Source organism: Oncorhynchus mykiss, chromosome 1 (genome assembly GCF_057628025.1).
Source record: "Oncorhynchus mykiss isolate SJ-2025 chromosome 1, ASM5762802v1, whole genome shotgun sequence".
NCBI lineage: Eukaryota > Metazoa > Chordata > Actinopteri > Salmoniformes > Salmonidae > Oncorhynchus > Oncorhynchus mykiss.
Genome location: NC_143022.1, coordinates 11,545,431 through 11,564,008, shown reverse-complemented (window position 1 = coordinate 11,564,008; position 18,578 = coordinate 11,545,431). Strand labels below are relative to the sequence as shown.

General features: G+C 41.8%; 1 protein-coding gene across 2 annotated transcripts; it reads left to right on the top strand.

Annotated features, from left to right (window-relative positions):
- Window positions 1-277: 277 nt before the first annotated feature.
- LOC110533608 (thromboxane A2 receptor) lies at window positions 278-18,374 on the top strand. 2 transcript variants are annotated; one of them, XM_021618033.3, is made up of 3 exons: window positions 278-614; window positions 7,485-8,361; window positions 13,324-18,374. In XM_021618033.3, the coding sequence occupies exons 2-3, from the start codon at window positions 7,576-7,578 to the stop codon at window positions 13,642-13,644; spliced, it is 1,107 nt and encodes a 368-aa protein (XP_021473708.1). In that variant the 5' UTR covers window positions 278-614; window positions 7,485-7,575; the 3' UTR covers window positions 13,645-18,374. The 2 variants fall into 2 exon arrangements, with proteins under 2 accessions (XP_021473708.1, XP_021473788.1); XM_021618113.3 differs by lacking the exon at window positions 13,324-18,374 and adding an exon at window positions 12,264-12,606.
- Window positions 18,375-18,578: the final 204 nt, after the last annotated feature.

The window sequence follows — 18,578 nt, the reverse complement described above, 5'->3', positions numbered from 1 at the left end:
CTATACAGTCTTTGTTTACATTTACTTTGTTTACAAACATTGGAGTAAAACAAGCTTAAAAATATCAAGAATCAATGGGTACATATTATAAATGTATAAGTAAAAAAAATCGATGTAGCAAATGCAGATTGCCCCTAATCACCTTTTTTTTTCTGAAAGTCACATTTCAAAGCTGTAAACATATTATGATCATTATATTCACACTTTTTTCTATCTACAAGAAGTTTCAATGATTCAATCATCGATGTTGCATTCTCTCGCTGCCTATTATGTTGCTGATTAGCTACATTTGCATTTGGATGCTCCCCACTGTCAATCCCGTTTACTTCCAGGGACGAAAAAAATTAACGTTTTAACTGCGGCAGAGAGAGAGTTCCGACTATTTTTGCATTGGCTTATATCAATTATGTATATTTTCATATACCGATGTCACTCGTGAGGCCCATTACCGTAAGCCTACAGCTGTTACAACGTCATTAAGATAGTCTCGTGTGGACACGGTGGACTAGAGTCTACTAAACGGACCACGACCGAGGCGCGCGCACAGTAGCAGGCTGAAGACGCAGTCTACTTCGCCCTGATGTTTGAGTGACTGAGTGACTGCTGTAAAAAAGGTAGGCTACATGTTACTTATTATCTTCTCTAAAAATAGATAGGTCCTTCTAGACTTTTATATTTATATAATATCCAGATAGTCACTCTTTACAAGGTTGCTATGCCTCTAACATATCCAAGGAGGATAGGGAAGAGTGGGGTAAATTGAGTGCTTGTTTCACATTCAGTATTACTCCCTCAAGGGAAAAATATAATTAATTCAAACAAAGATATCTACATATATTTCACGATGTTGTGTATCCCTGGAAATAATCAGAATTCATGTAAACATTACAGTTCTGAAAACATAGCTTGTTTTTGTATGGGGTCAATTGAGCCGCGGTACAGGGTAAATTAAGCCACCTACAAATGTCTGTACTGAATTAAATATTACCTCTACCTTTTTAAAACCATGTCAATCTTTATTTCCCAAACACAATTAAACACAATCACAATCACTTTTTTTTGTATTTTAATAATTTTAAGCATATTTTAACAACACTTATTTAAACACTTTCAACATACTCCAGGCCCTGTTGTTACCTCATATCCCACCAATAAAGCCCTTATCAATTTGCTCAACTTGCCATTGGCTCAATCATTGGCTCAACTTTCTCCAAAGCAAACATTTTGACTATATTAGCCCACACAGCAACAGGAATGCACTTTCATGCTAGGTTTATGACCTCATATTGGAGCTGATAGAGATCCCAACTGATGTATAAAACAATCTTTAAATTATCTACTTTGGTTTAGATACAAGCATCATGAAACCTGTAAAACAAAATAATTTGACTTGGTGAAAATAATTTTTTATTATTTAAATTTTACTTACCACTTATTCCATGTGATTTATTCCTACAGACTCCATGAAATGATGACCTCTTCCTAAATATTTGTCCAAAAATATATTTTGTGTATGGTTTCCTAGAAACAAGGAAGGCTCAACTTACCCCTTTGACTCAACTTACCCCATGCTTCCCTACCAGGAGTCGCTCCCCTACAGCTTCTTTGAGTGTAGAAAATAAATAGTGTTTTGCATGCCTACATTACACTGTATTCTAAGCAGTTTCTTAAACCATTTATCGTGTCTTTTTTATTTGACTCGACTTTAGATTTGTTTTATTTGCTTATTGCTGTTTTTACGGCCTCATGGTGGAATAGTTTTTTAAATGAATTTATCAGTGTTTGAAACTATCAAGCAGTCCCAAGCTTAGCATAACATAATAAGGGTAGAACAGGCTCTGTGCAAACGATACATTTAGGCCCTATAGGCTATTTAAAACTGGTTAGGGTTCAGTAAATTCATTGACCACAGACAGATTTAAAAAACGATACATTAGTCATCGGGTCTCACTGAAACATTTTGAAAGTTCTAAATCAGCTAAATTAAATAAAAATGTGCATACAGTATGTGAACACGTGAACACAGCACACCTGTTGCTCTTGAAAAGGATTCAGTTATCTGGCTGCCCATTCTGTAAAACTGTTGATTGTTTTTTGAAATTGTAGAGTTGTATGATGTTACAGTGTTTTGAGGTTGGACTTTAGGACGTATAGCTCGTTAGCACGTAGTGCACATCAATTGGTGTTGGTGAACGTAACAGTGATATTGTAGCATTGTATGATATTGTAGAGTTGTAAGATATTATAGGCAGCGTTAGTTGGCACTGTACTGGCTATACCTGTGCAAAAACTCTGCTATTTTTCATATTTAAAAAAAATAGTGAGCCAACAGTTGCGAGGTCAAGCAATATGGAAATGAACTAGCCTTTATGCTCAGATGGGGATGGTTATATACAAAATGTTGTATTTACAAAGTACAAGCTGTTAAATATTGTTCAATCAAAATCAATAGCCCAGCTATTTCTAAGACTGTAAGCTACAGTCATTTGTTAATTACTGTGAATTGCCAGTATTTTAATAATAAATGGGAACCCATTTCAACCCAAGACCTTGTTCTTTACAATAATTGTTGACAAAAGTCTAAAAAAACATTTTGAAAAGTGACACACAGCCCCGGTCTCCCCTAATCTAATGAGTTGTGCTGTTTCCCACGGTGTTTTCAGAGAAATCAAATGATACCGCCTGTCATTCATCTAATTCAGCACTGCATGCGCTTTCTATCATGGGCACCAAAAATATGCGTTGGGAACGCCCTGCGTTCTGCGGTGATTTGCTAGTGTCCAATGAGGTCGACTTGATGGGACAATCAGATTCTCTGGAAGAATTTCAACCAACAGTCTCCACCACACTCGGGACATGATCACGAAATGCTCCGAATGAATTCACATACAGTGGGGAGAACAAGTATTTGATACACTGCAGGTTTTCCTACTTACAAAGCATGTAGAGGTCTGTAATGTTTATCATAGGTACACTTCAACTGTGAGAGACGGAATCTAAAACAAAAATCCAGAAAATCACATTGTATGATTTTTAAAGTAATTCATTTGCATTTTATTGCATGACATAAGTATTTGATCACCTGCCAACCAGTAAGAATTCCGGCTCTCACAGACCTGTTGGTTTTTCTTTAAGAAGCCCTCCTGTTCTCCACTCATTACCTGTATTAACTGCTCCTGTTTGAACTCGTTACCTGTATAAAAGACACCTGTCCACACACCATCAAACAGACTCCAACCTCTCCACAATGGCCAATACCAGAGAGCTGTGTAAGGACATCAGGGATAAAATTGTAGACCTGCACAAGGCTGGGATGGGCTACAGTACAATAGGCAAGCAGCTTGGTGAGAAGGCAACAACTGTTGGCACAATTATTAGAAAATGGAAGAAGTTCAAGATGACGGTCAATCACCCTCGGTCTGGGGCTCCATGCAAGATCTCACCTCGTGGGGCATCAATGATCATGAGGAAGGTGAGGGCCTGGTCAATGAGCTGGGACCACAGTCTCAAAGAAAACCATTAGTAACACACTACGCCGTCATGGATTAAAATCCTGTAGCGCACGCAAGGTCCCCCTGCTCAAGCCAGCGCATGCCCAGGCCCGTCTGAAGTTTGCTAATGACCATCTGGATGATCCAGAGGAGGAATGGGAGAAGGTCATGTGGTCTGATGAGACAAAAATAAGAGCTTTTTGGTCTAAACTCCACTCGCCATGTTTGGAGGAAGAAGAAGGGTGAGTACAACCCCAAGGCCACCATCCCAACTGTGAAGCATGGAGGTGGAAACATCATTCTTTGGGGATGCTTTTCTGCAAAGGGGACAGGACGACTGCACCGTATTGAGGGAAGGATGGATGGATGGGGCCATGTATCGCGAGATCTTGGCCAACAACCTCCTTCCCTCAGTAAGAGCATTGAAGATGGGTCGTGGCTGGGTCTTCCAGCATGACAGCGACCCGAAACACACAACCAGGGCAACTAAGGAATGGCTCCGTAAGAAGCATCTCAAGGTCCTGGAGTGGCCTAGCCAGTCTCCAGACCTGAACCCAATAGAACATCTTTGGAGGGAGCTGAAAGTCCGTATTGCCCAGCGACAGCCCCGAAACCTGAAGGATCTGTAGAAGGTCTGTATGGAGGAGTGGGCCAAAATCCCTGCTGCAGTGTGTGCAAACCTGGTCAAGAACTACAGGAAACGTATGATCTCTGTAACTGCAAACAAAGGTTTCTGTACCAAATATTAAGTTCTGCTTTTCTGATGTATCAAATACTTATGTCATGCAATAAAATGCAAATTAATTACTTCAAAATCATACAATGTTATTTTCTAGATTTTTGTTTTAGATTCCGTCTCTCACAGTTGAAGTGTACCTATGATAAAAATGACAGACCTCTACATGCTTTGTAAGTAGGAAAACCTGCAAAATCGGCAGTGTGTCAAATACTTGTTCTCCCCACTGTATAAGCTACGGTACTTCTGGCCTTTGCCTTCAGTTCCCAGCATTGGTTCCATGTTTAGGTATCGTGTTCAGCAACATAAAGATATCCATTTGATATCATGATAATATGTTATTTTTCAGAAGCTTTGATCCAAAATTACTTATGGTACAGTAAATGCATTTTTTTTGTAAATGTGATCCCTGTTGCTACCACCATGGTCCTACCAAATGAACCACACTGGAGCACGTAGGCTATTTCAACTGTAATATGGATAGTTTGAGATTGCAGGTGTATTTAAGCAAAAAGGCTAAGGATCAACACCAGCTTGTTTGTTATTTGTAGAAGTTTAATTTCTCTTGTCCTCTCTGATTTCAGTGCATTTATCCAGTGGTAATCCACTCTCATTAGTTGGAAAACAAAATTGAATAAGTATAGAAATTAGGATATTGGCTGAATGCTTCAGTGTAATTACTAGTGATTCTGTAGTCAAAACACGCAGGGAGACAGGGAATACTGGTGCCTGATTGCAACAACATAATGCCATTCCTCCAAGGAACACAGGTTAAATTTGACCTGATAACTATTCCCAGCCTGGTCCCAGAAAGACTGTCTGTCTAGCTATAGCTGGGGATGGAAGGGTCTCAAACAGTAAACACAAAATCAGTATTCAGACCCCTAAACTTTTTCCACATTTTGTTACGTTACAGCCTTTATTCAAACATTGATTAAATATATTTTTTCCTCATCAATCTACACACAATACCCCAGAATAACGAAGCAAAAACAGGTTTTTAGTATTCAGACCTTTTACTCAATACTTTGTTGAAGCACCTTTGGCAGCGATTTCACCCTCAAGTCTTCTTGGGTATGACGCAACAAACTTGGCATACCTGTATTTGGGGAGTTTCTCCCATTCTTCTCTGCAGATCCTCTCAAGCTCTGTCAGGTTGGATGGGGAGCGTTGCTGCACAGCTATTTTCAGATCTCTCCAGAGATGGTCAATCAGGTTCAAGTCCGGACTATGGCTGGGCCACTCAAAGACATTCAGAAACTTGTCCCGAAGCCACTCCTGCGTTGTCTTGGCTGTGTGCTTAGGGTCGTTGTCCTGTTGGAAGGTGAACCTTCGCCAAGTCTGTGGTCCTGAGCTCTCTGGAGCAGGTATTCATTAAGGATCTCTCTGTACATTGCTTCGTTCATCTTCGCCTCAATCCTGGCTAGTCTTTCAGTCCCTGCCACTGAAAAACATCCCCACAGCATGATGCTGCCACCACCATGTTTCACCGTAGGGATGGTGCCAGGCTTCCTCCAGACGTGACACTTGGCATTCAGGCCAAAGAGTTCAATCTTGGTTTCATCAGATCAGAGAATCTTGTTTCTCATGGTCTGAGAGTCCTTTAGGTGCCTTTTGACAAACTCCAAGTGGGCTGTCATGTGCCTTTTACTGAGGAGTGGCTTCCATCTGGCCACTCTACCATAAAGGCCTGATTGGTGGAGTGCTGCAGAGATGGTGGTCCTTCTGGAAGGTTCTCCCATCTCCCCAGAGGAACTCTGGAGCTCAGTCAGAGTGACCATCGGGTTCTTGGTCACCTCCCTGACCAAGGCCCTTCTCCCCCGATTGCTCAGTTTGGCCGGGCGGTCAGCTCTAAGAAGAGTCTTGGTGGTTCCAAACTTCTCCCATTTAAGATTGAGGGAGGCCATTGTGTTCTTGCGGACCTTCTATGCTGCAGAATTGTTTTGGTACCCTTCCCCAGATCTGTACCTCGACACAATCCTGTCTCAGTTCTCTCAGTTTTTCATTTTTATAAATTAGCAAACATATCTTAAAACCTGTTTTTGCTTTGTCATTATGGGTTTTGTGTGTAGATTGATGAGAAATGTTTTTAATCAATTTTAGAATAAGGCTGTAACTTAACAAAATGAGGAAACAGTGAAGGGATCTGAATAATTTCCAATCTTAGCAACTACGTCTTAGCAACTACATCTTAGCAACTACGTCTTAGCAACTACATCTTAGCAACTACATCTTAGCAACTACATCTTAGCAACTACATCTTAGCAACTACATCTTAGCAACTACATCTTAGCAACTACATCTTAGCAACTACATCTTAGCAACTACATCTTAGCAACTACATCTTAGCAACTACATCTTAGCAACTACATCTTTAGCAACTACATATTTAGCAACTACATCTTAGCAACTACATCTTAGCAACTATATCTAGCAAACCCAACTATCTACTAAGCTTGGTGAACTTCTTTGATTATTTTATCTTATTGAAATGAGAGCATATGTTTTCTGGACTCAGTGATTTGGGTTCATACCTACAATGCAGTTAGCACAAGTTTCTCGGTGATAACATAGTAGGATGGCATTCGGAGAATCTGTTTCCTGTTAATCCTCGCTTGTCATGTCCCCATGATAGCCTACCGGTAAAATTAGAGACTATGTGATCTCCATTTAGTTTGATGGCAGAAGTGAATGACTAGTAAGCTGACCTCTGACCTCTGTTAAGGACATCATTATATTAACGTTGACGTAATGTTGATGTAACTGCATTTCCTGCCAAGGGATGGGCAACTACAGTTGTGTGTTTTTACTGTCTCCCACACTTTGGAATTCATGGGGTCAAAGTCTCTATCCACCATTGAGTCTAGTCCTCTAGAGAGGCTTGATTAAGTCTGTTTAAACATTGTCAACATGTTAAGATGAGTCAGGTGGAACCAGCCTTATCGCTGTGTTCAATAGAATGGTAAACGTAGCAATCAGACTGGTTCCAAGAGGCTATGTAGACAATGACACTATGGCAAACATAAGTTTTCAGTCGGTTTCTGTGAACATTTTTGAAAGCTGTATGTAGTTTTCGAGGTCAGTCGAGTGTAAGCATTCCAGTTCTGTCAACTAATAAACATTCCTCCCGCAACATATCATATAATCTCTGCTGAATGGAAGTTTATTATACTGTCCTGTGAGCTAAACCAAAAAGTTGTTAACAGTCTTGTTGAAACGCTTCTGTTACTAATGCAGAGTTCTGTCCCATTTGTCAGGAGGAAGAATAAAGACAACGGAAATCTTAAATGAACTAGTTCCTCCTCTTCTGAAGTGTTGGGAATAGCCAAACTTCCTGCAGCCGCCACCATGAACCTCTCCAACGAGACGACTCCACAGTGCTTCTCCATCAACAATCCCCCCTTCAACTTCCCCCACACCATTGCTTCCGTCTACTTCTCCACTGTGTTCAGCCCTTTGGGCCTCACCTTCAACCTCATCGCCTTTGTGGTCCTCCTCAAGTCCTTCCAGCGCACGCATAGCCGCTCGCGCTCCTCCTTTCTCGTCTTCCTCTGCGGCCTGGTGGTCACCGACTTCATGGGCCTCCTGGTCACCGGCATTATCGTGATCACCTTCCACTTCACCCAGTTCAACTGGCGCCGCCTGGACCCGCACTGCCACTTCTGCAACTACATGGGCATGTCCATGGTCTTCTACGGCCTGTGCCCGCTGCTGCTGGGCGCCACCATGGCTGTGGAGCGATTCGTGGGCATCAACCGGCCGTTCGCCCGCTCGACCAGCATGACCAAGTCGCGGGCCGTGTGCATAGTGCTGATGGTGTGGGCGGTAGCGGGATGCATCTCACTACTGCCCCTGGTGGGTGTGGGGAGCTACCACATGCAAATACCAGGCTCCTGGTGCTTCTTCAACATTAGCTCTAAGGCTAGCGACATGGTCTTCTGTCTACTCTTCTCTCTGGTCGGGCTGCTGTCCATAGCCGTGTCCTTCCTGCTCAACACGGTGAGCGTGGTGACCCTGGTCAAGGTGTGCTGCGGCCAGGACAGCATGCAGCGTCGCCGCGACTACGAGGTGGAGATGATGGTGCAGCTCATCTGGATCATGATGATCGCTACCATCTGCTGGTGCCCCCTGCTGGTGAGTAGTGGCAGCCTATCAAAACGTGCACGCACACATACGTACACACGCACATACATACACACTATACCAAGCACGTACAGTACATGTCAGGAGGACACAATATCCACTGAAACACATCATTATAGTCATCACTCAGTATTGATATGTAAGATATTCCAACATTTGTTCTTTGTAACATATTTAAGCAACAAGGCCCACGGGGGTGTGGTATATGGCCAATTTACCACGGCTAAGGGCTGTTCTTATGCACGACGCGACGAGAAGTGCCTGGACACAGTCCTTAGCCGTGGTATATTTACCATATATCACCAACCCCCGAGGTGCCTTATTGCTGTTATAAACTGGTTACCAAAGTAATTAGAGCAGTAAAAATACATGTTTTTTTATACCCGTGGTACATGGTCTGATATACCACGGCTGTCAGCCAATCAGCATTCAGGGCTCGAACACCCAATCTCTTCATTCAAAGCTAACGACTGGAACAAGCTGCAAAAAACACTCAAACTGGACCGTTTTATCTCTTCATTCAAAGACTCAATCATGGACACTCTTACTGACAGTTGTGGCTGCTTCGCGTGGTGTATTGTTTTCTCTACCTTCTGCCCTTTGTGTTGTTGTTTGTGACCATTAATATGTGTACCCTGTTTTGTGCTGCTACCATGTTGTGCTGCCTCCATGTTGTGTTGCTGCCATGTTGTGTTGCTACCATGCTGTGTTGGCATGTGTTGCTGCCATGCTATTTTGTTGTCTTAGTTCTCTCTTTATGTAGTGTTGTCTCTCTTTTTGTGATGTGTATTTTATCCTATATTTTTATTTAATTTATGTTTATTTTTAATTCCATCCTTTTGCATTTTGGTAGGCCGTCATTGTAAATAAGAATTTGTTCTTATCTGACTTAACTAACATATATAATGCAATAGACCATCACTGCTGCATACTGTATACATACTGCATTTGTATGGCAAATTAAGTCAAGAGATAATGATCAACTCACACTTGATACAGGCCCCAATACATGTGTATCAATATGTGCACACAAAAATCTCTGATAATTGAGGTTGCTCTCTCGATCCTCCGCTAACTGAACTCTCTTTGGCTAACGTTCCGGTACCACTGCTGACTTGCCTCTAAAGCTAAGCAAGGTTGGTCCCTGGATTGAAGAACTGCTGGAAGTGCTGTTGGAGGTCCAGAAGGGGTCTGGTCTATGGAGATTCCAATGCCCCAGGGCAGCGAAGGGGACATTGTCCTGCGTAAGGTGCCGTCTTTCAGGATGGGATGTTAAACGGTTGTCCTGACTCCCCTGTGGTCACTAAAGATCCCGTGGCACTTATCGTAAGAGTAGGGGTGTTAACCCCAGTGTCTTGGCTACATCACCAATCTTACCATCATGGCCACCTAATCATCCCCCAGCTTCCAATTGGTGGTTTTATCCCCTCTTCTCCCCCTGTAACTCTTACCTAGGTTGTTGCAATAATATGTTCTCAGTCAACTTACCTGTTAAAATAGGGCTGAATAACTGGCTGAACAGCATAAACTGTGGGGTGTCTTTGTAAGCAATGTGCATTGTTTACAGCTAATGTCAAGTTCAGGAAGTGGAACTAGCCCTGTATTAGGGAGTGGGGCTGTATGCTGGCTGGTGATAAGGCCTGTAAGAGAGGGCCATCTCCGGCTGCAGACAAAGGGGGATATCCGGGCCAGAGTCTTTTTCCTAGATCTGCCTCTGTCCTGCTGTGTCTTTGTGTTCAATCGATTCAATTCAAAACTGATACAAAGTTTTCAATTGCACAGTGAATGTTGATAAAAGTACTAACAAATACAGAACTGTTATAGTACATAAACATAAACTAACTGTCTCTGACATGTAATATACAGGAAAGTATTCAGAGCCCTTCCTTTCTCCATGTTGTTACGTCTTTATTCTAAAATTGATTACATCATTTTTTCCCCCTCATTAATCTACACACAATACCCAATAATGATGAAGTGAAAAAAGGTTTTAAGAAATGTTTGCAAATTTTATTAAAAATAAAAAAACAGAAATACCTTATTAGGCTACTTGGGACAGAAGGTAGCCTAGTGGTTAGAGTGTTGGACTAGTAACCGAAAAGTTGCAAGATCTGTCGTTCTGCCCCTGAACAAGGCAGTTAACCCACTGTTCCTACGCCGTTATTGAAAATAAGAATGTGTTTTTAAACTGACTTACCTAGTTAAATAAAGGTAAAAAAAAATAAAATGGATAAAGTAAACAGTTCTCTGCAGCATTCCACCAATCAGGTCTTTATGGTAGAGTGGCCAGATGGAATCCACTCCTCAGTAAAAGGCACATGACAGCCCGCTTGGAGTTTGTCAAAGACACCAAAAGACTCTCAGACCATGAGAAACAAGATTCTCTGATCTGATGAAACTAAGTTTGAACTCTTTGCCCTGAATACCAAGCTTGACGTCTGGAGGAAACCTGGCACCATCCCTATGGTTGTGGCATGCTGTAGGAATGTTTTTCCTCGTCAGGAACTGGAAGACTAGTCAGGATTGTTCATCTTTCCCTCGATCCCGATTATTCTCCCAGTCCCAGCTACTGAAAAACAGCATGATGCTGATATTTGATGAAAACCTGCTTCAGAGCACTCAGGACCTCATACTGGGGCGAAGGTTCACCTTCCAACAGGACAACGACCCTAAGCACACAGCCAAGACAATGCAGGAGTGGCTTCGGGACAAGTCTAAATGTCCTTGAGTGGCCCAGCCAGAGCACTGACTTGAACCCGATTGAACATCTCTGGAGAGACCTGAAAAGAGCTGTGCAGCCATGCTCCCCATCCAACCTGACAGAGCTTGAGAGGATCTGGAGAGGAGAAACTCCCCAAATACAGGTGTGCCAAGCTTGTAGCGTCATACCCAAGAAGATTTGAGGCTGCAATCGATGCCTAAGGTGCTTCAACAAAGTATTGAGTAAAGAGTCTGTTTACTTCTGTTAATGTCATATTTTTTTATACATTGGAAAAAAAATGTAAACCTGTTTTTGCTTTGTCATTATGGGGTATTGTGTGTAGTTTAATGGGGGGGGGGGGTGTAATACATTTTAGAACAAGGCTGTATAGTCAAGGGGTCTGAATACTTTCCGAATACACTGTATACATATTTCGTTATTTCTCACTCTCAAAAAATGGGGCTTAGTCTGGTCTAAGCTACCAGTCTCTAAATGCCTCATTTCTCCTAAGCAATGCAGGCTAAATTAGCTGACCTCAAAGTGCTGTAATACTTCTGGACCATAGCCATTCAAGGCTCTTTGTAATCAACATTGTGGCTGAGGTAGTTGGGATGGCCAAAAACCACATCAACTCACATCACAGCCTCACAATGTGGGTGTGTGATGTGCTACTATTCCACTGCTCTTTGTGTGTTCTGTAACACTTTATTTTGATTTGACGGTTGAGCGTCTATCTACACGGTACCTACCATCAAAATAAAGTGTTTACTGTCAGTGTTTCCGCTAGATTATTTTATAGGCGCCACCAAATCAATATCGAAGGCCTTTTTTAAACAAACATTTTCATTTAAAACCTAAAAGGGGTACAAGTGAAGCCTAATTATTTTTGGAAGGAAGGAGGAAAGAGTTAGATATAATGGTAGCACTTTATTTCATACCTTTATTTAACTAGGCAAGTCAGCTAAGAACAAATTCTTATTTTCAATGATGGCCTAGGAACAGTGGGTTAACTGCCTTGTTCAGGGGTAGATCAACAGATTTTTACCTTGTCAGCTCGGGGATTCGATATTGCAACCTTTCGGTTACTAGTCCAACGCTCTAACCACTAGGCTACCTGCCGCCCCGCTATCATATGTTCTTCAGCACTTCTGGAGCCCTTTATCCAGTCTAACCTCCTGACTGTCCTGTACAGATATATAGTCTGAAATGTGCTGTGTACGCCAAACCCGTAGAGCCTGACTTCATGTTACTCAGCCTGCGGATGGCCACCTTCAATCAGCTATGTGACCCCTGGGTATACATCCTATGTCAGGAGTCCAGACTAAGGCGAGTAAAAACAGCTAATGTTTATACCGCCCCCTATCTTTACTCACCACACATTGCTTTGTGCTGTGGCTCCTCCGGACTGTCCGGACCCTCATCCATAGCCAGACCATCCAAATGAATGCATCATTCGTGCCACAACTATGGACTCATCTGCTTTGGACCACCATCTTAGCCGCTTCTCTTCTCCTTAACAGCTTCTGAACTACATTATTCATAACCCCCAACTGGATCATGCTCAGTCCAAAGAATATTTGAGGGATATTCGTTTCTGTTCTATTCCATATCAGGCAGGCAATAAGCCATTCACTTGCAATCTCTGCTTTTGCCAGTGCACCCCCACTCCCCATGGACCACCGATGATGATATCTAAAAAATGTAAAAAAAAAAAAACAGTGATCATTCCAAATCATAAGCAATTCTTTGGACCTGTGGTCGTTGTTTATCTGCGTACTCTATTCATGTGTATTCCGTTGTTAATGATGCATGCGTGTGTGTTCCATTGTTAATGATGCATGCGTGTGTGTGTGTTTGACCACAGCAACTCACTGCCAGCTGCGATCCTGAGACACTAAAAGGGACTGTTAGCATTTTTTAGATGCATCTGGAAAATGCTAATTATTTGCTAAACACAAGCGCATATGTCATTTCTGAGGAGTAGAGCTTATTTGTGAGTGTGTGTGTGTGTATGAATGTGTGTGTGTGTGTGTGTATGAATGTGTGTGTGTGTGTGTATGAATGTGTGTGTGCGAGTATGAATGTGTGTGAGAAGGCCCAAACTGCTGCCCTCGTGTTCAAACTACTGATGACAAATCATTCTCCCTCTCACTTCCCCACTCTCTCTCTAACTGTTATTCCCTCCATCTCCATCCCTATTCTTCTAATGGTCTTTGTCTCTCCATCTCCCTCCCTCCCCATACATTCCACAGGTGTTTATTGCGCAGACTGTGTTGTCAGAGAGCCCACTTCAGGTCCGCAACCTGCTGCTCTTCATCCGTTTCGCCACCTGGAACCAGATCCTGGACCCCTGGGTGTACATCCTGTTTCGGCGCGCCGTCCTTAAGCGCCTCTACCCCAACTGGGACTGGTCCCGGGGCTCCATAAGGACCCTGTACCCGGCCTCCTTCGTCGGCACCATCCGCCGGTTCACCCGTTCTTCCCTGGGCAGTGATGTCCTGGGGGGTGGCGAAAGGCGCGTGTCAGTCGAAACCCAGTCATTTAATGTGAAGGCTCCACCTTCATCGCCTTGACTGTTTCCTGTTGTTGTGCATTGGTACTCCTCCTCGTCAGTGACATTTTTATTTATATGTTTTTTAGGTGCTGTTTAAACAGTTCTAAAAAGAGACTGAACATGGATACGGCTGTGGCATTCCACTGGGCACAAACAGGTTGAATAAACGTATTGTGACGTGGAATATATACATTGGAATTTAAAAAATGTCAAATGTTTTTTTCAACCACAAGGTTATGTTGTCATTGTAACCAATTTTCAACATAGACAAACCTTGTATGAAATATGTTGCATTTGTATCTTTGAAACAATGGCAGAACTTCAACGTTATATCCACTATCAGAAGAAGAAAAAAAACAACAGGCTGAGCAGCACCTCCTACTGGAGAGATGATCTATCTACAACTATACATTTAGTTTCCCATCCAGGGTTTCCACCAAACTCAGCCCTACTTAGTTGTTATGTACTATGTCACTGACTACTACCAATGTGCTATTGTGAGAATGATTATTGAGAGATCTCTTAATAACTAAATATATTCACTGTTGCTATCAGTATTTCCAAAGGGTAGGTTTAACAGTGCAAATGAAATGTAACCATACTTTATAAGTCATGTACCATCAATTATACTATTTAGGCCTATATAGTATTTGCAAAGTCCTCAACAGCTATTGTTTCAATTCAACCATGGTAAAAAAATATATAGAAACTGGGTGGTTCGAGCCCTGAATGCTGATTGATTGACAGCCGTGAACTTATACCACGGGTATGACAAAATATTAATTTTAACTGCTTTAATTACATTGGCAACCAGTTTATAATAGCAATAAGGCACCTCAGGGGTTTGTGGTATATGGCCAATATACCACGGCTAAGGGCTGTATCCAGGCACACGTTGCGTGGTGTGTAAGAATAGCCCTCGGGCTGTATTGCTTAAATAGACAATACATATAGGCTTAGGGTTTCAAGCTTTGGTTCATTTTAAATTTACTCTTCAAGGTAATTATGAATATGTTGTATTCATGTTTCCATCTCAACCAAAAATGTAAGTTAAAGAATATGGACTAAATTTTAAGTTTATTTAATGTGCATTTAAAGTTTGATTTGATTTAATTTAGTCCTATTCTTTAAGTTCGATTTTTGTTTGAGATGGAGACGTGAATCCAACAATTAATTTGTAGACAAACTGAGTGTTGAATTGAGTTTGACTGTCTACGCAGGTAAATATCACCATTTGAAAGAGATATTCTGTTTGGAAGATATAGTCCTGAAACAAATCTTGGGTTGCTAGAGACAAGACCCAGTCGTTCAGTCTTTTTGTTCTGTATCTATGGACGCGACCCAGTCATTCAGTCTTATTGTTCTGTATCTATGGACGCGACCCAGTAGTTCAGTCTTTTTGTTCTGTATCTATGGACGCGACCCAGTCATTCAGTCTTTTCGTTCTGTATCTATGGACGCGACCCAGTCATTCAGTCTTTTTGTTCTGTATCTATGGACCTGACCCAGTCATTCAGTCTTTTTGTTCTGTATCTATGGACGCGACCTAGTAGTTCAGTCTTTTTGTTCTGTATCTATGGACGCGACCCAGTCATTCAGTCTTTTTGTTCTGTATCTATGGACGCGACCCAGTCATTCAGTCTTTTTGTTCTGTATCTATGGACGCGACCCAGTCATTCAGTCTTTTTGTTCTGTATCTATGGACGCGACCCAGTCATTCAGTCTTTTTGTTCTGTATCTATGGACGCGACCCAGTCATTCAGTCTTTTTGTTCTGTATCTATGGACGCGACCCAGTCATTCAGTCTTTTTGTTCTGTATCTATGGACGCGACCCAGTCATTCAGTCTTTTTGTTCTGTATCTATGGACGCGACCCAGTAGTTCAGTCTGTTTGTTCTGTATCTATGGACGCGACCCAGTCATTCAGTCTTTTTGTTCTGTATCTATGGACGCGACCCAGTCGTTCAGTCTTTTTGTTCTGTATCTATGGACGCGACCCAGTCATTCAGTCTTTTTGTTCTGTATGGATGCGACCCAGTAGTTCAGTCTTTTTGTTCTGTATGGACGCGACCCAGTCATTCAGTCTTTTTGTTCTGTATGGACGCGACCCAGTCATTCAGTCTTTTTGTTCTGTATCTATGGACGCGACCCAGTCATTCAGTCTTTTTGTTCTGTATCTATGGACGCGACCCAGTAGTTCAGTCTTTTTGTTCTGTATCTATGGACGCGACCCAGTCATTCAGTCTTTTTGTTCTGTATCTATGGACGCGACCCAGTAGTTCAGTCTTTTTGTTCTGTATCTATGGACGCGACCCAGTCATTCAGTCTTTTTGTTCTGTATGGACGCGACCCAGTCATTCAGTCTTTTTGTTCTGTATGGACCCAGTCATTCAGTCTTTTTGTTCTGTCTGGACGCGACCCAGTAGTTCAGTCTTTTTGTTCTGTATGGACGCGACCCAGTCATTTGTTCTATACCCATACTGGCTGACAGCGTTCTCGCTCGCTAGCCAACTACGTCTAACTTACAGTTACGTCAAAAAGTGCAGCCAGAATAACAACAAAGTAGCTGCATTTGCATTTGTTGAAGCTGTTTTCTAGAGACATTTATTTGGATACATCCATAACAATAAGCTGGTGAAATCGAATTTGAATATTGAAACAATGTTGCGAATGTCGGAGAGACTGACAGCAAGGTTTATACAAATCTCCGCTGTTGAAAACTAAATTGTAGTCTAAAAGACATTAGATAATATCTAGATGCTTTTTATAGTGGAGATCAAGTGTATAAAGTGCTTGGCTGGGCTGATGAGACAGTGGAATGCACAGTCAGATGGAACAAAGTAAACAGGCATTTTAACGTCATAGATTTAGCCGGTGGCAATTTGTGGAATAGACACCGGCTGGAATGCGATTTTAACCAATCAGCATTCAGGATTAGACCCACCCATTGTAAAATACTTTGTAGAAGCACCTTTGGCAGTGATTACAGCTGCACTTTAGTTTCTAGGCCCAACTGTTCGGACGCTACAGACATTATCGTGAGAAGACCGATTTTCTGACAAACACAGCTGTAGCTCGGCCACTTTCCAACACCGATGAGGAAGTCCGACAGAGGTGGATGCGGTGGATTAAGACACATCCGGAATCATAGAAAGCGTGCATGTTCGACATAGCATTCAAAGATCGCAGGTCTGTGGAAATCTTCCCAATTGCTATATTAATCTGCGCAGAATCTAAAACAGCATTGATCACTTGCACCATGTTCTTTTAATGTAATCTCAACTACAATCCAGGTCATTTGGTTGTGCTATTAGATAAAGCACATTGATAAAACATTTCAGTAGTTGTATAAATACTAAATGTCTGACATTGTATTCCCATTTGAACTTTGTTGTGCTTTTAAATTGTTCAAAGCACTGTGAAAACACATTTAGATGACAGATAAACCAGAAATCAGACAGTTTTTCCAATGGAATTTCATTGTGCTTTTAGATGGTTGAACGCATAGTGAAAACACATTGGGAATTAAACACACATTGTCTTTTTGAGTGGGTCCGTAAAGGTTGAAATCTCATTGATCAACGTCTCAACCAAATATTACCAAAAATGTCCAAGTTGAAATGGCACAGTGTGCCCAGTGGGATGGCATTGGAGCTGAGAGCTGGTTATTCATGTGCCCTGAGCACATGATGTTGCCAGTGGGGTGATATTGTGTGGTGGTATTCAGCATTGTTTAGTAGAGACCAAGGAAATGTAATTAGAGCCTGACGGCAGCATCTGGTTTAGATTTAGACTGTGTGATGTATCGCTGTGCTCATCAGTCACACATAAAAATGGACAAATGAAGTCCCTTCCTACACCAGAGTTTGTATTGAAGGATGCACTTCCTTATCAGATTCCATGCCAAAGACCACCAGGTTATGGTGTGTACGTGACTGTGACTCATTTTTTATGTGTTCATGTGAACGTGTGGGTGTATCACTGTGGTTAAGTGTATGCTTATGTGTGTGTGTACTAACTTTCTCCTGTTGCTATGCAGCGGCTTCACCTGACATTAATCAACCACATGTATTCATCACCAAAAGGACAACTGTCATCGGCTCTGTTGAGGTATCTGGCCTCCGCTGGCACAGTGCCCTTCGTTGGTTGGCCGACTGCCCTCCCTGTCTGCTTTTTGAATCTTATGACCCTCTGTTCTGTCCTCATGTTCGACTATGGTTGACTTCTATACCAGTGACGCATGGATGGGCCAAAGAAGAGGTGTTACTATGTAGTTTTACGTATATACACTTCCTATGAAAGATGAGGAGAGATGGTCCCTGATGATATGGACATGAATTCATCAATACGTTAATCATACGCATGTACACCAGTATACTCTTCTTTATTAAAACAGTGTTACAAATTCAAGTGATCAAGTTTCAAAGTCAACCCAAAGCTAGGAAAAGTGTTAAAGACTGTTTATTGTGTTAAAGACTGTTTAATGTGTTAAAGACTGTGAAATGATGGTGAGGAAGAATGCATGTCACGTTGCATGTTAGTTCACTATGTATGTGTATAATGTGTCTTTATTTTTTTTGAAGGAAAACCGATGAAACGATGTAATGTCTGGCTGTGTGGGGTTTGATGTATGCTATGATGACACAGGTGTCTGAGCATGTGCAAGGCAGATGTAACACGTATACAGTCGGTGGAAGTTAGTATGTATTTTCTCCCAGGGGAAATAAAAGCTGAAAGGTTCAACTAAAAGTGAGCTTTGTTTATGGTTTGTTTGTATTACCCTTTGATTCAAACACCGCACTGACCTATTATTTTTTTGACTTGGAAGTTTGACTAAATTTGACTTTTAAGTTGGTGTTTTTGGGGCAAAAGTACTTCCTAAGAATAATTATCTAAAAAAAAAACATAGTATAAACTGTTATTGATACTGTAGTTGCTCTAGGAAGCACACAA